Below are 25,065 nucleotides of genomic sequence, written 5' to 3' on the forward strand. Positions count from 1 at the left end.
GTTTAGAAAATGAAATTCCCTACTATTGTGTTTCTATAAATGCACAGATCGATAACGAAACAACAATTACGCTATTCATAGTGTAATAACACAATAGAAAGAAATAGAAATAAGAAAAATTTACACTAACAATGGATATGAAACAGGTTGTGATTTTGGTAAATCCAACGTACAACGTACAAAATATTTATTATTTATAATATTCAAAATATATACATAATATACATAAGGGGGTGCAGATTTTTGTATTGTCCTATTCAGTAGTGCAAATATCTTAATATGCCAAATGTATATAATAAAGGTATATATATGTTGGGGTGAAGGTTGTTGAAGCAGATATCAGTTGTTTGTTTTTCTATGTAAAATAAATTTGTATGAATTGTTTTGTATTTATTGAGCTTTCCTTTGTACATTGCTTTTTTGTAAAAAAAAAATGTATTTTTTTTTAACAATTCTTATTTGCTTCAATCGTTATCAGAATAAACTACACGACATCGTCAGGGAGACAAAAAGCAATGAAAGTATTTATATTTTAAAATAGGTTATGTACGATTTCCATTACGTTTCACGAGCAGTAAAGTACGCGCTCGTCTCTTACTGGTGGAAAATGTAAAGCCTCATTTCCGAGGTTCCCTGAACGCCTCGCTCGCGTCACTCCACCCCTCAGTGAAGCGGTGTGAGATTCATCTGCAACATTGTTCCAGCTCTCGCAGATCCACTCAACCCAACACACGCTTTCTCTCCTGTGTCGACCCGCTGTAGTGTTCCAGTGTCTCCGGGCTTCTTCTGGATCGGAACCCGAGGAGAGATGCGACGTCTCGGAGGAGGGCTCGGCGCGGCCAGGAAGCAGCAGCAGACACCTGCCAGGAACATCTGACTTGGTTTCCGAGCCTCACAGTAAAGGTACGAGCGGGGAGTGATGGGGTCACGATGGATCCGTTGTAGCTCGGCTGTGGGGGGGGGGGTTCGCGTGGAGCTCGTCTCGAGACGTGGATGAGTCATAAGGCTGGAGGATCTCTGCAGCATCTGGAGTCCAGCGTCAGACTTACAACGTGTCTGTGTGTCTGAGCTCAGCAGGTCTCTCTCCTCTCACCTCAGGCCTGTGGCTGCAGGACCTGCTGCAACAGTTGGTCCAACTTTAACTCGATTTGAATCAACTTTATTTCAAAGACTCATTCAAACATGCAGGACCACAGAGGAGAATATAACTGTTTTTAAACTACATTATTTCACATAGTTATTCTGGTCCATCCACTCTCTCTCGCAGCTGAAGATGCTTCCATACATGTGTTAGATTATCACACTTTTATTAAAACTCTCTGGTCACTGGTATGAATCACAACATCACGGTGGTGACACTAATAACTGCTTTATTATGGTCTGTGTCCATGTATTGATGCAGTAGTAGTCAGAGAATGCACTTGATTTATTATGGTTTGCACAAATCCCATCATGATGTATTGGACTGTGTAAATGACAAAAAGTGTATAAAATGCACACTTTTCCGTTCATGCATTCATAAATACAGATTTTTTTTTTTTTAATGTCATTTATTTTCACCATTAATGAAAAAAAGAGCATCTTATATCGAAACAAACTTAGTGTTGAGCTGTATTCTTCTGACAGTATGGATAGTGTCACAAACCATCATCATCCTTAACATTTACGTTCTTTAGTGTTTGATTTGGTGTTTCCTCTTCCACTTCCTGCCCATCATGTGTGTGTTTTCTTGTGGTTGTGTGTCTCGCTCTCTAGTCAATCAATCTTTTTTGACAGTTTCCATTTTAAAACAACGATTGACATCCCAAATCTCCGCACTGCTGGAGTGAGACGTGCCTCATATATCTTATGACTTGAACTTTTATGCTGCCTTCGAGGGGGTCTTGCGCAGTCGTGTGACATTGAATCAAAGCGGCTGCCATGTTTTGTTTTTTCGTTCTGCTTGAGAGCTGTTTGGTGTTTTCTTGTTGTCGAAGGAAGCAGCAGCTTAGAGACTAATTGCAGGATGTTAATAATGTATGTAACTAGCAGCAGTGGTTGAAGCCACAGTGGGACGTCCACGCTGTGTCTCTAGTTGATGCTGTTTTAGAGCTTGATTTTGAGGCACATGCCAGAAAGGGGAATGTAAAGTAAGGAGAGCATGCGTGTCTTGTTTAGGGAGCCTCAACAGGTTGTTCTGCAGAGGATTCCAGCCAGTGTTTAGTCACATGACCTTTCTCTAAGAAGCTGATGACCCCCCCCTCCCCTCTTATCAGCTGCTCTTATTGATTTCAACTCACAAGTGAAGAATCATTTACTGAGATTTCACATTAAATTAGCACATTGGTTTCACCAGTAATCTTAATGGAAGAAAGAATAAAGTAATCTTGAAAAAAATAAATATTTTATATATATTTAATGATGTGGAAGTTTCATATTTGGCCAAAACAAACTCTTGTTGTCTCATTTAACGCTGTGAGTCACACAAGCAAGTCGCATCATCTCTGATGCCAGAGAGACGTCTTTGGGGGATGCCCTGTGAATTTTCAAGTAGTGTGCATTGTGTTGTCCATTGTGTGTTTACACAGTTGGACCATAGAAGCGTGTAAAAGCATCCCCTGGACAGAATTACTTGTGGCATGTCCATTTTTGAGATCTGAAAGATTTTGTGAGACTAAAGGACCTGATTGTTTGGAGACAGAACAGTACATGTTTGCCTAATAAAAATATTAAACACCTGTTTTCCTGAGATAACATCTCTTGTATTTATATGATTCCACCTAAATGGCAGTGTGTTTAACTAGATTAACTATTAATTATGCTGCCTTCAGATTATCAGTTCATCAGATTTTACAGTCTCGAGTGGCTCATAATTTGCCGTCCAAACTTCCTCTTTTCAAGATGAGTGTGCCTCCTGAGATAGACAAATCAGCGGTGGTTGGCCCACAATTACTTTTTACTTTTGGTTTTGACTTTTCACTTGTCCTTTTGAATTTTCACCTGACTGACACGTCACGTATCTCCATCTATTGGTGAAACACTGACATTGCAACGGAAGTTAAGTTAAAACAAACTCAATAATATTGTAGCCACCCTTGATTGAAGTGAACGTTTTACCAGCAGTTTTTTAATATGGCTATTATTTTAGTATTAATTTGAATAAGTCTGGCATTTTGTGAAAAAAAGACCATATTTGTCCCAATATCCTTAGTGTACACTTCTCATTTAATCCAAACAAGTTACACTTTTCTTTTTAATGTTTTAGAGTTTAATTTTCATTTCCACTCCAATTATTATGTATAAAAACATAAAACTCGCTTCAACTGTTTAACAACAATGCATTATAGAGTATATTTTTTTAAAGGTAAACAAGGTATTCATTATGTACATTTGGAAGTTATGTTGTGGCTTGTTTGTGTGTGTGAGGTGTGTGCGCGCTTGTGTTTGTGTCCCTCATCTTAACGTCTTATAGACTCCCAAATCCAAAGTGAGCATGTACTGTAGACTACTGACCTCACAGTGAAGGTTTTAGAGGGGAGGACAGCTCGACCAGGTCAAGGGAAAGGGGGGCCAGAAGACCCCCATGGAAAATGAAATGTGTACAAAACTTTCTGAAATTTAAACAATGTATATTAAGTAAAATAAGTTAAGTAGATTTCCCGGATTTCAGCTTCATTGGTTTATTGTTAGGGTCTAAGAAATAAGCAACTATGGTCCAATTTCATGGAATTTTTTTTTCGATAATTATTCAATAGTTAATAATGATGATTTTCAGAGTTTGGTCATTTGAATACCCATAATCCACCCTCTTTTTTTCTCCTGTTTGTTTTTTGGTTTTCAAATGTATTTTCACACCAGCAAAGTGCGGGTAGTTCAGCTAGTTGAGAATGAAAGTTAACTTTTTTTGTTGTATATATTGGACCAATACGTTGTGACCCGTGATGGGAAAGGTCAGGGGGAGAAAAAAAAAATCCTCTTTCTTAGCTTTAGGATGTTTTACAGTTTTGTTTTCCCATTTGGAAAATTCTTGCGCCTGCAGTCGGGGGAAATGTGACCTTCCCAGTGGCAAATGTCAGTCGGCATTAGCTCTGCAGTAATTTCAGTCTTTCACTTGTAAACATGCGTCCGTTTGTTGTCCTCCAGTATATTGGGATGTTGGTCATGTTAGTGGATAAACACAGTGAATAAAGAAGTTGTTAAATTTCACGTTCAATACTGACTGAATGACTTCCATAAGGGGCCGTTAAGCTGTAAAACAGACACTATGCATACTTGTGTATAAAGGCTGAATAAGCAAAACTAGATTAATTTATTTTAAATACATTCTCACCTAAGTAAAAAACACAGTCACAATGGATAATAAATACAAACTAAAATGGTTAGTTGGGGATCAAATGCATTCATACGTTGACCTCTTGAGGGCCGGACATACAGTAGATCTATGTACATGAACTTGTGCATCACATGTCAAACCATGTTCAATCTCCATCACTGTTTATGTAGAAATCCAAATGTAACCCAGTAGCTCTGATGCAATGTAACATATATTGCACCTGGTTGTCTTTCTCTTCTTCTACCTGTTATTCAGCATGACCCCCTGTACCTCTTCTCCAGCAGCTTTAATCACAACAAAACAACTATATTTAGATATCTTCATGTATCAACATCTCGGCTCAGACAGAAGTCTTGTCATTTTACTTTAAATATAACAACAGTAAGTCATGGAGAAGCGAGCTGAAAAATCCACCAGGAGAAGAAAAGGGAAGAGGAGGGTTCAAGTTAAGAGAGAAGATATGGAGGAAATGAAGGCCAGTTGCCTGGTGACAGCACAGATAGTATGGATGGAAGATGAAGGAGGAAAAGAAAACGAGGAGGAGGAGGAGAGTGCTAAGAGTTAGTGGTCACGATGCCGCTCCTGTTTCCTTAGAGAGCACTTGCATCTTGGAAATGACTTTTGAGAAGTTGACTTTAAATCATATCAGCCTCCTTTTTATTATCTTTCACTTTATTACGCCTCACTTGTGTGAGTCTGCCTGGTTGGTGTCGCTCAGAGACTTTGTCTGCCTCTGGGATGGACGACAACATGTAGAGTAGCTGGACGTGATGTCCTTCCATCAGTTTCTTCTGAGGAGAGAAAACTCATTCTATGAGGGTAGTTTCTGCCGGTCATTAAATATTAAAGCTCTCGACATATTGGTGTGTGCGTTCGTCACGGTCTCAGGGCGTGGTGCTCCACACGTCTCAGTCAGACTTCATACGTATCACACCCTGAGACTGTCTGCCTCAGAATCACTAATGTCACCCTTGATAACATTTTCACATCAAGTCTCTTCTCCAACTTCTGCCTGAAGTTTGCTCACACCCGTTCTCTTCTGCTGTGTGAGCAGCTACTGTGTATTATATATTGCTGTGAATAATGCACAGTTGATGGACATTATATACAATGTCGTCCCGGGGTCACGTATCGGACAAACTGATCCTCTCCATGACGCTTGTTTGATGATGATGAGTCAACTCTTCAGCCGCTGATTTAAATATCTCCTTCTTCATCCCTCCTTGCTGCTTTCTTCTCCCCCACCCTCCTCCTCCTCTCGGTGTCATTGTCTCACCCCTTGTGACTCACACATGGAGCTGCAGCTGACTTTATAAGTGGTCCAACAAGGCTCTTTGTCTCCCACATTACCGTCAGGATGTCAGTCAGCAAGTAACGCGTGTGTGGGTTTACTTTCTCTCCGTGTTGTCAGCAGCAGCGTCTTCCAGTGGAGTCGTACTACAGACCTGCTGAAGAGGAAGCTCTTCTAATTCAAGCTTGAGATGAGTTCTCCTTCTGCCCTCTGGTGGCTGAGACCAAACAAATCCATCTTCAACATGATTCTTATTCTTTATCTTGGATCATGGAAGCATTTGTGTGAGCGAATGACTGGAGCATGACTTGTGAGGAGCGTGACGTGATACCATGACCGTCAGCCAGCACAACACAAGGACCCTCTTTAAGCTGCTGCGAACAAACCATACACTTCTTTGGATTGTGGACACGCTTGAAATAAATAACCGCTTGTGGTGTTACAACTTTGAAATACCCAACATTCATTCGCTTGGTTACAGTTGAGTAAGAAATTATACAACATTGATCATCCATTGAAAGACTAGCTTTTCAAAATAAAGCTATTATTTTTTCTTGTTAATAATACAAGCTCCAATATTGAGGAAGACTTGCATTTTGTCACCTCTTGACCCAAGACCAGCTCACCTCGTCTCACAATAGAGAGAGTGTGGAAGGACATTCCTCCGTGCACACACTTAAATTAGGAGTGGACATTCCTGCAACCTAATAACCACTGCATGACCTGTTGACTTGTTTACACTCCAGCTTGTAAATGCACTTTATTTTCTCAGCATTCAATGCCCCAAAGAAACTCACAAGTTTGGTGGTGAGAAGATATTTTCTCACACTTATCCACATTATCGTAACACATCACAAGAAAATCTTTAATTTTGGGATTTTACCACACATGTTATTTGTATAATTATTATCTAAAACCTAGTGTTATTATCAACATTTATTTAAAATATAATTGAAGTGTAATCTTTATTTTTTTTAATTATTTTTATTATTAATTGCAGACAATGATAAACGGTTGCATCCTTAAAGGAGGTAATAAATGTGATACTGTTAAAGCACTACTAACAAATATCCATAAAACCTTAGGATACTTAAACCATTATGGAAATAAATGCAACTGCCACAAACCGGGTGTGTACCCAGTTGAACAAGAGCACATTAAAAATATAATAAAGCAAATTGTACTTTGAAAAATGCATTCAAATAATACAAATGATGTCTAATACCACTTAAAGGGTTAGTTCACCCGTAATTCAAATGTCATTTTCTACTCACTGTCATGTGGACTAAAGGTTGGGATTATTTTCACAGTAATATGTTCCTATTTAGAGCAAGCGGGGAAAAGGTAAGAGGACGAAGGAAAATTATCTTTGGTCATGACCATAATATTAATTTTGGGTGAAAAGTAATGTTACTATAAAGGGTAATACATTTTTTTTCTGGCTCTTCAATGGATGTGTTTGTTGCTGAGATCATAAGAAGCAGGTATTAGAAGCGGGTGGTGCGATGAGAGTTGGCTGCTTATGTCTTGACTAACCTGTCCGATGGTACCATAGGTATATTCTGCATATGACACACAAGTACTAAGTAAGTCTGGGGGGCAGCAGTTAAGTTTTCCCTAGAGGTAGTAGAGCTTGAATACACATTTCCGGTCCGGTGACTGTGACTCAGACTCCTCTGCCGGCTTTTCTCTCAACATGGCCGAGTAAACGCATGACTGGTACACCTTGTGAGAATGAATCTTGAAGAGCGTGTACAGTCGCTCTTTGTTGACTCGGAGGATACTTTACAACATGTGTGCACCATGTACGACTCTCCTGGGGTAGTGGGTTCATCTGACTCTGTCCTCTTTGCTTCCCAGTACGAGGTCTCAAACCCCCTCTGCTTCAGCTCATCTAACTGGTTAGATCAGGAGGACGAGGCTCCATAACTGGTCTTGTTCAGCTGCAAATTTAAAGCAGGAAAACCTCAGAGATTCAACACAGCTTTCTGATCAAATCTATTGGAATAAATATGCTTGAGTCATTGTATCTGCCTGTTTGTAGTCGCAAGCATCAAGTGGTTCCTCGGGACCAGCAGTTTCATTGAGCTCCCTCAGAGCGACTTCTTGTATCACACTTCGCTAAAACGATTCTAATCGTCTCTGGTCCATGAAACCTGGCAGAACATCAATGCCCGTTTCTAATTTAATCCCCAGTGAGGTCAGCGTTTTCATGTATCCAAGACATTTTTTGAATTTTTGTGTTGGAAGTAGCGCGCACAAGCCCACGCACCATCCCCCAGACACACTGGTGTGTTCTCATCGTGCTGTCCAACCAGATCTCGGCTCCCACTGTCATGAGAGCACTGAACCTTTATTAAGCGTTAATGTGCGAGCACAGTCGTTCCACTGTCCGCCACTGCTTTGAAGGTCCAGTATATCATGTGCACTCAAGTTGTCGAGGGGTTTGATCGTTTTCGCTCTTATTGTCATCATTTTATCACGATAGAAGACAACTTGTACACCATTTTGTTATAGCGAGACTATTTCTGACACAACAACTGTTATAAATAACAGGGTTGTTATGTGATTCCCGTTTGTGACGTTAGAAAATGTTAACTTTTGAGGAAAACACATGATCAACATGAGGATGTTTTTCTAAATGTTACCCTTTCTATCGTGGCTTACTTAAGATCTGCATTTTTGTTAAAAGTAAAAACTTGATCATAGAGGGGACCAAACTAAAGTGATAATTATTTAACGTTACGATGCTGACTATGTTGAATAAGTGGTAAATCATTTTTTAACTTTTAAAAAAGTGGCAACTTCTGTAATGTTATTTGAAGGGTGTAGGATAATGGTGCTTTTATTAAAATGTATTAACCAATTTTACACACAATATAACTTTCATCATTTTTCCATGATTGTCAACATAAATGTAATGATAACTATATTATCCAGATTACAACAAAAAATGTACTTTGTTTTTTTCATTTGCTAGATTATATACAGTTAAAATACATATCTAAGGATGTATTGAGACTATAGAAAACAGTATCTGTATTGCATTCAATGATTTTCTAGACTTGCAAAGATAACAATATAAACTAAATTTTAATCTTTCAGAAAACATATTTGTGAAACGAAAACTTTAGCAAATACATAAACATGGCCTTTTTTCTAATATAGTTGCTCTTGTCAAAGTTTTCCAAATTGATTTAAAAACAAAACTTACTGGTCAGTTGACAAAAGTTGTGTTAGGGTTGTCGCTGTCGTCGACCCCCAACATGTTGTCAATCATTCGTAACACTTTTGACCTGCTAGTCATGCTAACTGCTATTAGCTTGGGGCTATCACTGCCGTGGTGTTTGTAAGGTAAGGTAAAACTTTATTGTGTGAGGAAGGGGGAGGATGAGGAGAGAAGCAAGAAGCAGGTGAAAAAAAACAACTGTAGAAAACACATTGTTTAAGTGATACTGGATCATCTACACAATACTATAGGCCTTGAGTCATACTTGCCTACTTTAATATGACTCTTCTTCTCACTTAACCTTGTTGATAATATCTGTAAATAAACCACAAACACAGTTTTTTTCTAATTTATTCAAGCTACTTTTAATTTATGACTCTTTTTCTCGTGAAGCCAATGCTCCTCAGCGTGAAATGTGTGTTTTTTAGTGGTTTGTTATCACCTCCATCATGTGCAAATACACACAAACTTCTGCATGACTTTATCTCCAGTGTGGTGTTATGTCATGTAAGAGGAGGAAAATCTGTGTGCGACCGTGTCGGTGTGTGTTCAGCCACACCCTCTCTTCAAACAGGGAAGTGTCACCGTCAGAAGGAAGCAGCTGGACGTGAAGAGCACCAGCAGTAACGTGGTTAACCAGGACAGTTGCCGGTTAGTTTACGCTCTGGTTTTGGTTGATCATAAAGTTGCTGGTTGACGGCCTCACTCATCCCTGCAGCAAGTCAGCTGGTCGAAGGGGGGAGTGGTCTTCAGCTGATGGGAGTCGGGCTGTCACTGTGAGTGAGAGGGTCAGTCAGTCGGTGGTGTGGACGCACGGCTGCTGGTCAGCTGCTCAGGACGGGTCGTTTCCCTCAGGACTTTTCCCAGGTGAATCAGGAGCCACGAGAGGTGAGTGGATCACAGTTAAGGGACTTGTTGGTTTGTTCGGCGAGGCGGGGGGAGACAAACACTGAGGCAAGCTTTTCAGGGAAGCGTGTAGTCGGATCACATGTACTGCCTTTTGTCTCTTCTTATGACTGATCGTAAATGTTATCTCTGGCTCATGTGATGCTGTGAACGAAGAGAAAGGTAGATGGAAACATTATTCTCTTTTGATGGTAAATTGTTTGCTTGACGTAATGAAGATTATAGAGAGAACGTTTTTATACTTAACTTTAGATCCATGAGCTGCTGCTTTTTATCACGTTTGTTACGCCAACATTCTAATGTAATTGATGAAACTTCATTGGACATTCTTCAGCATCACTTCTCCCAACTTACAATTGAGAATTGTTTGGATCTCTTTCTTTTCCCACTAAGAGTTCCATTTATTGTGAAAGGAAAGGACCAACAGACATGTCAGTTACTGGAGCCTCAGCAGAGTCAACAGGTTAACAATGACTCAGGATTTTAAAGAGCCTAAACCTGCTCGTCTTAAAATCCTTTAGAGTACAAGATGAGATAGACGAGCCTCCTGAATGCCTGTGTAGACAGTTTTTTGGATGGTAACAGCGTAAAAGTGCTGCTTCAAGTGAAGGAGGGAGATTGGCAGGAAAGAAATCGACTGGTTTGATGAGGACTTGCGTTGTAAAGTTTATTGGGCGCTCAATAGGAACAGCTTGTGAGGTGGAAAGAGTCAAAATAGTTAGTGAAGAAGAAGGACCGAAAATACTATAATGTGTTTTAGAATTGGGAGATTTGAAAGTTGCGTGGAATAAAAGTTACAGGTGTTCTATTGTATAGAAAATGTATATAAATGTAGGTGTTGTTATCTTCGCATAACAATAGAAAACTTGTCCGGACATGAGATTTAATTCTTTCATCTGGAAATAATTCTGGGCATTTAAAATTAATAAATGTATTGTTTTATTTATTTATTGTTGATCAATCTGAATGGAAAAGCAATAATTATTCTTTAAAAGGTATTCATAAAAAGGAAAAGAAACTCCAGGACAAGTAACTGTCTGTTAAATGCTTTTTTAAGAGAGCAACATTCAGGCTTTTTTTTTCCAGACTTGAGTTGTTTACAGATATTTGACGAAGGAAACAAAAGCTTTATGTAGTGCTTCATATTAACTGTTTATTTGTGTCAAGTGATCCCAAGACATTCCGGGAAAATGTCCTGAGGTTTTGGTCACATGAATTGAACACTGGAAGAAATAAACAACTGGCAGCGAAACTTGAAATACAGACGGAACTTGCTGGGAAAAAAGAACATCTTGACTGAGTTGTCTACTATGTTTGAATTAATGATCCAACAAGAATACTTCCAGTCTTGTGAGAGGTGTCACTGCCTTGCTCAAGTGTTCATTCAAAAGCAGAGTTAGAACAAGTGAACTACTCTGGTGATGTCTGTAACCTTCAGGTTAGCCAGGTGAGAATGAAGTTTATAATATAAACATGACCCCCATAAATGATCACATGACACATAACATGCACACTCCACACATGGTATTAATAAATAATCATAGGGCATACATAAAGGATCAAAAGACATAGATGAAGACCACATGGTGTGATATTAATAATAAATAAACCGAGATACATGTATGAAGTTCATTTTATTTTCAGTGAAATAGAAAAGCATGGGAAGGGGCAGAAATAATATGTTTATTTATCTTGTCGGATTTGATGAAATGTAAAACACCGATTGATTCCAGTGAAAATGGTTTGATTTCAGGTTAGAATTTAGTGAACTGTTGAAAATGGCTAAGAATTCTACCACTGAGCAGTGTATCATTTCTGCAAGTGTGTAACTGTATGATGTATGTGAAATCAAGAATTGGTTCCAAGCGTACGATTGTTGAACATGGATTACAAAAAACATTTTTTACTGAAGTTAAAAAATATACAAATACACGTTATATATATAATAAATAAATGTTGTAATAAATAAAGGTGAGGTGTAAAAGGTTCTCATGATTGATCTTCCATGGAGTCATCATAAGATCTGTACTTTCAGAAGATAACTCGTTCATTTGGGCGTATAAAACCTCCGTTCTACGACAGACTCTGATGCCAATTAAAGCTCAGCCTCTCCAGCACGTCTGCGGGTAACTCGGCTGACGCTTCCTTCAGAGTCAAGACGCCTAATTAAAGCGAGAGGATACGCTGACTTGTGGTCGAGAAGTGAATGTCCAGGTGATCCTGTCGGCGCACTGAGATCTGGAGCAACCCTTTGTTTGTTTATGCAAAGACAGGTTAAAAAGTAATGTAATTACTTTTAACAAAACATTTGCTTTGACAGTAATTACTGAAACTGGTTTGACTGACAGTCACATGAGTCTTCAGCATAATATTGTTTAAATTAAAACCTGTACGGGTGCAAACACATAGTGGAAGAAGCTGTGTTGACGATGATGATGTCACCGGTTTCCATACTCTGGTTAGATACACAAAATATCTTTCAAGCTAAGCTCAAGGTAAGCTTCTACCTGTCGTGAAACATTTCCACGTTTGTGGAGTAGAAATGGGCAGATGATCTGGAGTTGGGGCAGGAGTAGGCAGTTTATATTTCTAAAGGGCCACATCACAAATAGTTATTTATTTTGCGTACTGCTAAATAAATAAAAGGAAAATTGATTAAATGAAATTATACATTAAATAATTACAATTCTAGGCAAAGTTGAAGTAGGAAGAAAAGTCGGGGAAATGGTATGAATTCATTTTCTTTAATGTATATTTAGAAACATTTTTAAATGATTAGTTTTATCATTTTAGTCTAAGCTTGTTGCATCATGTGGCCCCCGGGTTACATTTTGTCCAGGGCTATGTTAAGGGAATAAATGTTTGTTCTTAGAGAAAATATTTGAGACCATGTGTGAAAACATGAATCTACATTTAATTTGCATTAAGTGTATAAAGAAGCATTTCATGGTGTTTCTGTCAAGTGCAATACTAGCTTTGGTACACTCAGCATTTATTTGACCTGTGGACATGAGATCTATACAAGAAGTCAGTATTTCAAAGCAACTATAAGCGACAAATTGTTCAAATTGCCAAATTGGTGAGGAACTGTCAAAATAATTCTTTAAAAGATGGGGAAAATTATAATTTATGAAATGACAGAAAAAAAGAAGGTGAAATATAGTCAAACCATGTTAGAAATAAAACTGAAAGAAAATGGTCATGTAAAACCATAAACAAATCAAGTGTTAAAAAGGATAAATAAAAAAATTATAAAATTATAAAAATAGATAACACAACTGAATTGACACAATATATGTCATTAGTATAAAATTAGATAATTTTAAACAAGTTGGAAATATTTTGTCCAGAAACCTTAGATAAATAAATATATTCTACACTATTTATTCACAGTACTTTGAAGGGCTATTCAAACAGTTTTTCTTCATAAAAACAGTTACATTAAATACAGTAAATATTTAAATGTATTTAAATAATTCTAACAAGAAGTGAATCATTTATTATATGTTTTCAACTAAATCTAATTTGAGAAAACAGAAACACTGAATTACAAGAAAAACACCACATTGTTATATAACTGGTACAAAAGTGTATTAAAAAAAACAAGACAATTATCAGAAGAGAAACAGTGAAACATTTCATGGTTGGCAGTTCATAGTTTCACACTGACCTGAGTCTGCACCTACATTACGACTTCCAGTTAGCATGGCGGCTAATTGTAGCTTTTGTACAAACAACATATATATTTTAATTTCTTTGAGTTTATATAAAGACCCGGAGATGTGTGGAGTTACATTCAGGATCAGGAAAATAGGGGCCCGGGTGTCTCAGCTGATAATGCTGGTGTGTGTTTCAGTGTCCGGAGGGCATCTAGACAACCACAAATCCAATCAGGTGACCCATCACATGACATCCCCAATGCAATGAACCAAGAATGTATTCATGGAGCAGGACCGTACAGAATGAGTTATTCAGCATCCATTCAAAGCACATTGAGAATCAGCTGAGCATATGTAGAGTTGCTTGACTTGGTTACTGATGGAGCTGTGAAGTCTCTACAGAGAGGTATTGATGTGTTTGTGAACCAGCAAGAGTACAAACACGCTTTATAAAGTGGCTGTCAATGAGAAGTGACGACTCCCACGAGACTCTCGGCACAGAACTATTTTCTTCTTTCATGTCATTTCCTTAGATTCTATTCACGCGAGTCGTCGCAGGAACAGTTGAGGTCCACATTACAGCGTCAGATACGAGTGACACAAACAAGAGTTTCTCTTCTAATTGGTGTCTGGGATTTTCTTCTCTAGCAGGTGATTTCTGTCTGACTTCTCTGTGTCCTGGAGACTGAACATCCTGAGGACGGGTCGGTTGTCTCCAGCCGCCTCTGGTGTGCTGCTGCACCGACATAGATCACTGGTGCGGCCAGTGACCGCCGAAAGAAAGCAGAACGTATTGATTTGAAGAGAAATGTCAAGTGTTCCTCCAGCAGAACTAGTTCTCTCGCCAATGATTTATTTGATAGTGGGAATCAGAACGACCTGACCCGCCGTGCTGCTTCTTCCACTTATATTTGACACACATTTACTATCCTTTCCTATTAATGAACTACGACCTCGTCTCTGCTCACGGCTGGATCCGACCACACACAGAGGGTAGTCGAATTCTTCATGATGCCATCAAGAGAAATAAAGTCCTGGTAAAGACGATCTGATTACAAATGACTTTATCTGAAGAGCAGCTGAAGGCTGAACCCTAATATGATCAGGAAAGGTCAGCAGTGGAGACATACTAAAGAGGGTTTTTGGCTGCTCTGGATGATGATTGTTTCTTCAGGCTCTCTTACGTTCTTTAAAAACTTGCTGTGACGTTCAGGTAACTAAATGTTGGAAAAGTTATCCTGCAACATCAATCCTGTGACTTTATTTATATTTCGTATTAGAGTGCCGAGGGCTGGGTTTCCACATTCGATACAGATGCACAACCAAGTGCTGTTTAACTGAGTTTTTCTGTTCCAATCTCATATTGTTTTGTATTAGTTTCAGTTCATTTTAAAGTTTTCAAACGAGGCACTTCATATTCATTTTATTTTGGTGAACATCGCTCACGTACAATGAAGACTGTAGACTGAAATTAAAGCATTTTATTTACCAGGGATTTCTTGATCAATATACATAAATAAATACAGCTGAATTATTGTTTGAAAATAAGTTATATTATTCTCTTTTCTTCTTTTTTAAAACATAAATCTCAAACTTTAATTTTGAATTTGTAAAACATATCAACATCATACCAAGAGTTTTTAATTTTTCACATGTTAAAAACATCAATTGTCCCTAAAGGTGCAATTTCACTTAACTGGCGCAATCAAACAGCCAGAAAAGTGAGAGTGGATTGATGGATACTTTCACATTGTGTTTCTCCAGTTAAAAGACGTGCAGACCGTGTCTCAAATCGCAGACTTCTCTAAGTGCACTGCTATACAGTTCACTGTAAAACAGTGCACTTACTTGTGCAGTATGCATATTTTGACAGGGTAGTACTGTCTCAAATCAAACACCGCCGCTACACACCAGAAATGACTCGGCAACTTCTTCTTCTACTACTTTTGAACGCTCAATGCAACCAGCCGTTGGAACCCTATCACGACACTTGACGGCTCTTTTCGCCTTTCGTTTCGCATTAAGCTTCCATTTAGCTTCATCTATGTCACTAAGATGGCGACCATTGAGGGTGGAAAGTGTCCATCGATCCACACTCAATTTTCTGGCCGTTTGAGAGCACATTGCATCAATACATTTTCCCACACTTCACTTGTGTACTCAAAATATTAAGTGTAAGTGCAGAATGGCTTGATTTGGGACACGCCATGTATGAACTCTGATTGAGGGCCTCTAATAATAGTTTTGCTGCTCTAAGTCAGCACTTAATTTAGTTTACTTGAAGTAGAAACTGGTCCACATGGACTTTTCTCAGTTTTGAAGGGACATATATTTTATTGGTGAGGGTCTGGTGGTCCCTCCTCCAGGGCTCATCACTTTATAGAGGAGTATTTCTGTTTCATGACTTTGTTTTCCATTATTTTCATCACTTCATCAATAACTGCTGGTGCTGACGCTGCCTGGCGCTCTCGTCTTTGTTCTGCTTCTGCTGAGGAAAAACATTCAAACCAGGTCAAAATGTCCAAACACAGGCAGGCTCCCTGGATCGGCTGCATCCGTGCTGACCTTTTCGATCAGCTGTGCTGAATGTCTGTTCAGGTGTCATCTCCCCTCCTGCGGGGGGGATTACTGGGGGATACAGGAAGTATGTCAGACCACCGTCAAGTCCACTTAGTCACGAGCTGTAATGAATTCAAATGTGTTTATCTCGCAATCGGCCAACTCCGTTCTTTTTCACCGACAGCAGCTGTTTTTCTGTGTCTCTGGTGCATCTGGTTATTGGACACAATCGAAGAGCCTCGGTGGTCTTGACAGGTTTTGGACAAGTGGTGGAAGCCTCCGGGACCTGGAATCAAATCAGGATCCAATCTCTGTCAGTGTGAGCTCAGTCCATTGTCGGCTACAGAAAATCATTGAAGCACTTGTCGGGTGTGTCGACCTGCAGAGTGTGTCCAGTTTGGGGTTTTCAGTACAAGAGTTATGATAACAAATGTGTTTGAGGCAGCAATTGTGACCACGTTACAGCTACTAATTTTAAACTGGGAATGAAAAATCTGTGCGGTGAAGATGAACCATTGCTAGCTAGCTTTACGTTGCTACATTAGCATCAGCAATATTTTTGGGATCAGATTGTTTTAGGCGTAAACAGATGGAAAAAACATGTATTTGATAGCATGAATAATGACGATTTTTAAGTCACATTACTTACTGGGAGGCACCAACAGAACAAATATTTATAGTGTCATAAAAATGCGTTCATGTGATGCTAATACATTTAATATCAATTACTGCAAATACAGTGGATGAAAACAAGAAGCGCTGCATTCAAGTCCCAGTCGTCTTGGCTAATGTCTCGGAAAGAACATGTTGTCCAGAGAAGAGTTATGAGACCTTTGCTCAAGCTTTTATCAGATTAGTGCTCATCAGTCGTCACCATCACATGCTTCAATATGCAACCGAATCAAAAGTAAAATACTTGTAAATCCCTCAGCCTTTGATGACTGACCCTCTAACTAGGGTGGGCAGCTGGTCATATGTGGGACCCCAGGCCACACTTTATTAGTTTTAAAAAGGCCATAAAATTGTTAATAAGCTTGATTATATGTGGACAGAAATACCGGCTGAACTAGTTTCCGTGGCAACAGTGGGCGATGGTCATGATGAAATGCTCGTTTGATTAAATGGCCAAAGATTTCACCTTTTTATTTAGATAAGGATTGATCCTCGAGCCGGGCACGGAAGCAGCGTCTTACATAATTTAGGAGAAGCTCCATGTGGCCTCAGAGCAGCAATGTTACACGTTGAAAAGAGAATGTTCCTGTTCCTGCTGCTTTAGTTGCTTCATAAATTTTAAATGTTTTAAGATGTAACCTGCGGTCGTTTCCGGAGGATATTCAGGACATTTACACATAAATTCCTCCTCCTCAGCTCGGCCTCATAAGCCTAAAATATCTTAGAAGAAGGAATAGTGTTGCATGTTGTTATGGTAACTGAGGTTGTTGGTTCTGTTAGCAATCTGAGCGGAGAGTCTCTTATCCTTGTGGGAATTGTTGACTCGTGCTAAACAATCAAGCTCTGACACCCAGGACAGCAGATCGATCAACACACAGCTGTTGCCTGCACTCTGACCTACAAGATTTACTGTGTATTAGGGCAGTAATGATAACCATTGATCTTTGCAACAGAAAACGTCAGACTGAATGTAAACGTGTTATGATTGTCACGCCCTCAACAATGAGCCTCGATGGTTTCCTCCCACTGCTGTGAAAGTGTCTGGCAGTGTAACTTTACAATCTAAGAAATGTTTTTGTCTTGTGTATCTTGTAATGGACCACTGACCCGTCCAGTGTGACCCAGTAAGAGGTCCAGTACAAGCTGCTCTGTTGCAGACAGTCGTTACACGAAACGTGATGCTCTTGTCGCAGCTCAAGAATCATGGATCAAACGTATTCTGTTTTTTATTTAAGTTTTTCTTAATATTATTATATATCTTTTTAATCCTTGTGGAACTCCTGAACACCATCAACATTTTTCCTCCTGTAATCAACATTGATTCAACATCTGAAGTCTGTCAGGTGTTTTATTGAAATAAGGTCCACATCCCATTATTCCTTGATGATTTGACTTTTAAATGTTCATTCAAATTATTTGAGCTCTAGAAAAGACATCTTTGTTTACACACATTTATGAACCTTGGTGTTGACATGCTAACATTGACTCTCGATGCAGAGTTAGATTCCTTTTGTTGAGTTTCTGCAATTTTTTTATCTGAAATTTTAGTTGACAATGTTATCTTCATGGCACGTCAAGTGCACATCATCTTGTTGACATGTCTTCTTGTGAAACGTGTTTTTGTTGACACTGTTGTGTGTGTGTGTCTCTGCAGGTTTACTTCTGGTCATCACTATGACTGATGGGGATTATGACTACCTGATAAAGCTCCTTGCTCTCGGGGACTCCGGCGTGGGGAAGACCACCTTCTTGTACCGATACACCGACAACAAGTTCAATCCCAAGTTCATCACCACAGTCGGCATTGACTTCAGGGAAAAGAGAGTGGTGAGGTTTTCTTGAGGCTTCATGGTCCCGTCTTGTGGAAACAGAACGGTGTGTCTTTTACCTCCCTGAAGCCTTCATGTGACTCACTTGTCCTCGAGGGACTGAAGTCACAATAAAACATCGTAGGGATGATGGATGGTCGGTGCATTACAGTCACTTGTTTCAGGTTATAAATATCTGGAAGTTCAATATTTCATTTGGATGAGGCGAACAGAGAACCTTTACGTTAGGGAATCCAGCCTCGACTGTGAAATTGATTATCTATAGGTCATTAACTGTCAACTAGTGAATGTAAAATTTAAAAATGATGAAAGGAAAAAGAAAAGGATTTTCACAAAATCAAACATCCCATCAGTTCAGTCCAAAGTTGTCTCCTACGCAGTGATGATGGTAACTCAATTTTACCTAGTGCTGCTTTAAAGTGTTTTTTTTTTTTTTAAATGTTATTTGTAATTAGTAGTTTAACTTTAAACAGTTATAACTCACACAGAAGAACCACTATTGTAAGGGTTCTATCAGGAGCAATTTAATAGAAAGCTATTTAATCGCAGAGGTTGCAATCGGAAAAAAAACAACAACAAAAAAATGGCAAAGGTGGCGGTATGTACATTTAAAGTCACAATTGTAACTCACCAAAATCACAAAATTCGAGTGTGTGACAACAAAGCAAATTCAGTGGAGAGCTGTGCCTAATATTGATCAAATACAAACTGTGATCTTGTTTTTCCTCAGCATCTCACCAATATATACTTTACTAATATTTGTTATACAGCATTACTCTCTGTAGTCTGTGTGACGTGTAGTTTTTAAAAAGATATTTCATTAAATGCAGGGAAGGAGTGTTACATTTTGATTCTGTGAATAATTGTGTGTTGTGGAGGGAGCCACAAACATGTGCTGTTCAATTTTACGCATTAATGCTTTCAGTCTTTAAATTCCAAACAACATAAAAACTTTTGGTTGTTATGTTCTTGTTGATCTTTTTTAACTCGTGTTTTACAACGCATGTAATGTACACAATTTTATGTCAGGGACAATATACTGGACCCTAACCTATTCTCATATCGTCATATATGGTTTGCACACACTTGCTTCTTGTCTTGGTGGTCAGTGTTGCATCAGGAGTCTCTTCAGACCCCCTGGTGTCACTGTCTAGACATCACCTTTAAAGAAGGAGTCTGTATCTTCACTTTGAAAAACACTACTTGAGCAGGTGTTAGACTCACACACACCATTTATAAATGATGTATGAACTACATGAACCTTTGTAGACATGTGTTGTGTAGACATCCATCATCTGGTTGACATTTTCACTTTCTCCCTCTTTTATTGTAGGTTTATACAGCCTCCAACCCCAATGGGACCACCGCAGGGAAAACTTTTAAGGTCCATCTTCAGCTCTGGGACACAGCAGGACAGGAGAGGTCAGTGCCCTCTACCTCACCCACACATGAACATATCTGAGAGAGATCAAATGTCACATAAACTTCACTCTCCTCATAGCTTGAGTTCATACTTTGAAAAGTGCATTCACCATCATTAAGGTTCAGATCAAAAGTTACTAACCTTGAGTAAGCTAAAAGAAAGAGATGCACTGGCTTTTTATTTTTGTACTTCTTATTATGAATCAGGAGGGCTGGCTCTGTGGTTGGCATGAAGCTGGACTCACTGGTGACAGTTGCTGAGAGGAGATCTCTGGACAAACTACTGTCCATCATGGATGATGTCAGTCATCCTCTGAACACTGTCATCAGTGAGCAGAGAAGCAGATGGAGCACGAATGCTCCTTCCCAGGTGCAAAACTAATAGACTCAAGGACTCATTCATTCCTCGGGCTATTAAATTGTACAATTCTGAGTTCGGGGGCAGGAGTGGAGTGAAAGTATCTGGATGTTCTGTTCTATGTTAGTCTTTGTATCCTTTGTCTTTTTTATTTTTCTTTGATCTATGTTCTTTATCGTTATCTTTAGACTAGATTGTATCATCTTGTTCTTTCTCTTTATTTCTCTTTGTTCTTGTTCTTATTTTATTTTGATTTATTTGTTTGTGAAAAAATGCTGTATTTGCTGTGGCTATTGGGAAAAAAAACAATTTCCCCAAGGAGACCTCCTGAGGGATCAATAAAGTTCTATCTTACCTTACCTTACCTTATTGTTACTTTTGGGGTTGTCAACATCTACACATGTAAAGAAATCATAAGCGTTCAGAAAATCACTTACTCTTTACATGTTATTTTTCACTTCTACGACACGTTTCTCACACTTTCTCTCCAATATATACATGCCTGACGCAGAGCTGCTGCTGACCAATATGGGTGTGTTTTGGTCATGTGATGTGCGACTCTGAGACTGTCTCAAAACATTATTGACAGCCGATCACTCAAAAGCTATTCTGAAGGATTGTTAAAAGTCACGACAAGGGTGTAAAATATACGGAAATTAAATATACATTTTGTGCAGTTTCATTGTATTACTGTGCAAGGAGTATTAAGAGCCTTGCGAGTAATACTACGGTGACTTGCGGTGCAGCAACCTTTTGACAGATTTTTTATAGCCGTGTACCACGTGAATAGTTGAGTAAGTAAAACCAGTATTTATATATATTTAGTAGTAGTAGAAGTGCACTGTTGATTTTTGAACAAATTAAGGATTTTAAGTGTGCCTTAAAGTCGTTACACAACAGTTTGAACTCTCGCCTTCACATATAGAAACATTTTTGAACTATGACACCGTTACTTCCTATTCTAAACACCATCTGTCGACAGGTTCCGTAGCCTGACAACAGCCTTCTTCAGGGACGCCATGGGGTTCCTGCTGATGTTCGACCTCACCAGCCAGCAGAGCTTTCTTAACGTCCGGAACTGGATGAGTATGTGAACGCACCGGTCCGACTTACTGTTCAAGAGTCCAAACACGGCTTCCCTTGTCTCCACAGGTCAGCTGCAGGCCAACGCCTACTGCGAGAACCCGGACATTGTGCTGGTGGGAAACAAAGCGGACCTGGCCGACCAGAGAGAGGTCCAAGAAAAACAAGCAAAGGAGCTGGCTGATAAATACGGGTGAGATTGCTGAACACAAACATGCTCTTGAGCTGCTGTACGATATCAAATGTAGTGCGAGAGCGGTGGTGCAGTTAAGTGCGTACTTCATGCAGAATCCCGTACTTTGAGACGAGCGCGGCGACGGGCGTGGAGGTGGACAAGGCCGTGATCACGCTCCTGGACCTGGTGATGAAGCGGATGGAGCAGTGTGTGGACAAACCACCCGCAGAACCCGCCAACGGCAACGGCGCCACCAAGCTGTCGGCGGATCAGCCCAACGAGAAGAAATGTGCATGTTAGAAGAAGAGTCCGTCACCCGCCCCTCCTCCTCCAGCCTGTCACTTCTACTTGCATGTGTCTTTGTCTGAGTGACCTCCTCCTCCTCTGCTGTGTTCCAGTCCTCGCTCGTTCTTCACGTCCCTGCAGGTCTGTTGAGTCCTGAAGTCTAACTCTGTCACACTAGATGTGCCTGGTCTGAATGTTGCAGCCTGACTTAGACAGTTCATCAAACTCTGGACCAAAGTGTTTTTATCCCACTATCCTCTTTCTGTGCTACAGCCGTATTAGCCACCCGGGGGGCCATAGCAGTGTTGTACGGTAGGCATAAGACCTCTTTCTAAATAGGCGTGATGAGTTGTGGTGGATTGTCATGAAGGTTTTGGGCTTTGGCGGCCTCTGTTTTATGCATGTTTACAGCTGCAGTTTTTTATATTTGTCTTGAAAATAAATGGACTGTTGAAAACATGGCTGTCTTTAGTGAAGTCCTACATCGTGTCAAATTTAAGAGCTCAAACTCAGCAGTAGAATACTCGATCAAAACGGCTTCCTCTTCGTAAATACAATCTGGCTCCTTCTCACACTATGAAAGGAATGAGGAAGGCCTGTTGGTAATTATTTACATTTCTTTCAAGCCACAATAGCACCAGATGGAATGTCGTGTCTAAACTCTGGCTTTTAAATGCAGAGGAAAAACATAATCCAAAACAAGTTAAGATCATTAAACCTTGTTGTGAACTACATGTAGGCTCAAATAGCCATATTCAAAGTTAACATATAACATACCTATGTAGAATAATATTTAATATAAGAATAGTCTTAATAGTTAAAAGAATCAGAATCACATTTTTTTTATCTGTTTCTTCTTCTGCTGTTTTTTTTTTCTTAGTCATTCGTGCACAATTATATTCCTATAGAGTGAAAGATATGGATGCGTTGAGAGCATTGAGCTAACTAGTCATCCCAATGTTCCAGGACATCTATAACGGTATTAAAAATCATTTGGTTTTTGTTTTTTATACTTTGGTAATGTTCAATGGAAGGATAAAAAACAGAAACTACTGAAATACAAATCTTTTTTTTTAACGCAACTGTCGAATGATGCTACTGACTCCATGTATTTGTTAGCTAGTAGCATCTATAGCAAACAAAGTTTATTTAAAATCTCTACTGAAGCATTGTGCTGTTAATTCAACAACGATAATAATAATAGTTGTAAACCAGAAGGAAAGTTGTAATTATTATCATACAAATGTATTTTCTTAAGACTCATGATGAAGCAGAATTATTATTTTTAAATGAATGATGCTATTTTGTAGGAAAACAAAATGGATGCTATTTTAAAACAACAAAGAGACATGATTGAGAATTAAAACAATACTGGTCTGGAAAAGCGCTCTACAAATATAAATGACTTACTTAGTTACTTACAAGTAAAGTTTTAAATGAAATGTATCATGTCCAGCATTTTTAAAAGACAGTGCTATCTTTTATCGACAAACAAAAACCATCTTGAAAAAAAGCTCTGTTAGCACAATGCTACTATTCTGTTAGCTCTAGTCCAACAGATGCAAGCTAATATTGGTGCTAGGCTAACAACAAACAGACTAACTCAACACTTCTCTTGTAGTGTGTTGCTTTTCTTCCTGTTTATGTTTTAAAAAGTTACATTATAACACACTTGTTTATTCAGATAATTTAAAATGTATCTTGATGTTAAGAGGACCAAAAGTAAGAAGTTTGAGCTGAGGATAAAAATGCCCTTACCTGCCTTAAGAACTTCAACAGGAGAGAATCAGCCTTTATCATTCTTTCAGCTTCCCAATGTTCTTGTTCACCAAATGATGCCTCCAATATGAATTTAGCAGACACACTTTAAGGATGTATTTTTCTATGTATCATCTCCTGTCTGTTCTTTATATGCTTTGATTTGCCGCCTTCTGGGAGCCTCATAGCTGTGATATTTCCATTAGAGTTGACATATTTATCCTATATTGTCTAGCAATGTGACGGCAGTGTTTAGCAGAAAATACAAATATAATATACAGTTAACAAGCGGAAGAGTCATTTTGGTATCAATGTCACAAGTCAATAATCCAATTTTTGTTATCTTCCAGAAGATTTAAATAGAAAAAAAACATTCCTGACTGTTTAAAGTAGAATTGGATTCTTGTGTTGTTCTTCCAAACATCCCCATGTTAATAATGTAACAGTACTAATCTAACCGCGTGTTTCTCTTCTCGCACCATTGTCATGTTGTGGCAGCACACGGACCTTCAGAACATGCTAAAACCTTCCTGTTCTCGTGTCATCATATGTCATTACTCCAGACACATTATTGATGCTGTGTGTGAGCTGCACAAACAATTTGTGTTTGATTATAAAACACTTTTGTACCTTGAAGAGTTGTTTTTTTTAAAGGAAATCTTTATTGTGTAGAAGCTCTGGTGCCTGTGGACATGTCAGTGTTTTCAAGCCTGCGTGTGTTTGTTGCATGTTTGACGGCAGCAGAACAGAATGACTTCTGATGCATTTGTTGTTTCTGATGTCAGAGCTGCAAATAAAATGTGTGTTGCTTTTATCTCTTGTCTCATTTCCTTCATTAAAGGCAGAATGACCTAAAAACTCCACTGCACCATCACTTCCAGCTTGGCTAAAAATAACTTTTAGACCCATCTTTGTTTTCATGATGAGACGTTGAGGAAAAGCTGCTTTAAATTCCAGTTTTAGAAGATCAACTTCTATCGTCCAATCTGACCAGGAAAAACTATAGCATGGGACTAACAAAGTCATTTTTCATCAAGAAAATAAAAATAAAAAGTATTTAAAATGGTAAAAAAAATCAACAATTATTAGGATTTAGGATTATTATTTGTGGTGGTTTCAGATAAGAATTGGTTAAAAATAATTTAATCATCAATATAAGAAGAATATGAAGAAAAGAACGGTTAACATTGTAAAACAAATTAAATACATTAAAAAGTTGTTTTTTTTCCCCAAAATAAATTAATAGAAAATAAATACATTTCAAAATATTATAAAAACTGAAAAGTAAGTACAATGTGAAAAATATATTGTGGAACAAGTCATTTTATGTTGCCTGCTGGACGGTTGCTTTAAAGTCAAGATGATTGTTAATATTCATGTTGATATTGTGACCAAGATTATAGATGTCAACAATTAACAGAGTAAGTCTGAAGTCTGAAGGTGAGACTCCAGCAGACAAGGTCTTCAAGGCGGAGGAGCATCATCCATCGTTGGTGAGGTTTCTGTGGATATTGAGTAAAAAAAATG

The 25,065-nt window shown here is 38.7% G+C and overlaps 1 protein-coding gene across 2 annotated transcripts; it reads left to right on the forward strand.

Annotated features, from left to right (window-relative positions):
* The first annotated feature begins 690 nt into the window (after positions 1–690).
* On the forward strand, positions 691–22,237 carry rab27b (RAB27B, member RAS oncogene family). Of its 2 annotated transcripts, XM_087791903.1 has the most exons (8): positions 778–903; positions 9,407–9,483; positions 9,551–9,720; positions 18,283–18,455; positions 19,791–19,879; positions 21,220–21,323; positions 21,390–21,513; positions 21,609–22,237. In XM_087791903.1, exons 4-8 carry the CDS (start codon positions 18,303–18,305, stop codon positions 21,793–21,795), a joined length of 657 nt encoding a protein of 218 aa, XP_087648029.1. In that variant the 5' UTR covers positions 778–903; positions 9,407–9,483; positions 9,551–9,720; positions 18,283–18,302; the 3' UTR covers positions 21,796–22,237. The 2 variants fall into 2 exon arrangements, with proteins under 2 accessions (XP_087648030.1, XP_087648029.1); XM_087791904.1 differs by lacking the exons at positions 9,407–9,483; positions 9,551–9,720 and having other exon boundaries at positions 691–903.
* Positions 22,238–25,065: the final 2,828 nt, after the last annotated feature.

The sequence above is a fragment of the Callionymus lyra genome, chromosome 5 (assembly GCF_982586985.1).
Source record: "Callionymus lyra chromosome 5, fCalLyr1.hap1.1, whole genome shotgun sequence".
Classification (NCBI taxonomy): domain Eukaryota; kingdom Metazoa; phylum Chordata; class Actinopteri; order Syngnathiformes; family Callionymidae; genus Callionymus; species Callionymus lyra.

Coding starts and splice junctions, on each gene's coding strand:
- rab27b (XM_087791904.1), top strand. CDS start 18,303: ATGACTGATGGGGATTATGACTACCTGATAAAGCTCCTTGCTCTCGGG. Junction 18,456..19,790: donor ACTTCAGGGAAAAGAGAGTG/GTGAGGTTTTCT, acceptor CTTTTATTGTAG/GTTTATACAGCCTCCAACCC. Junction 21,324..21,389: donor TAACGTCCGGAACTGGATGA/GTATGTGAACGC, acceptor TTGTCTCCACAG/GTCAGCTGCAGGCCAACGCC.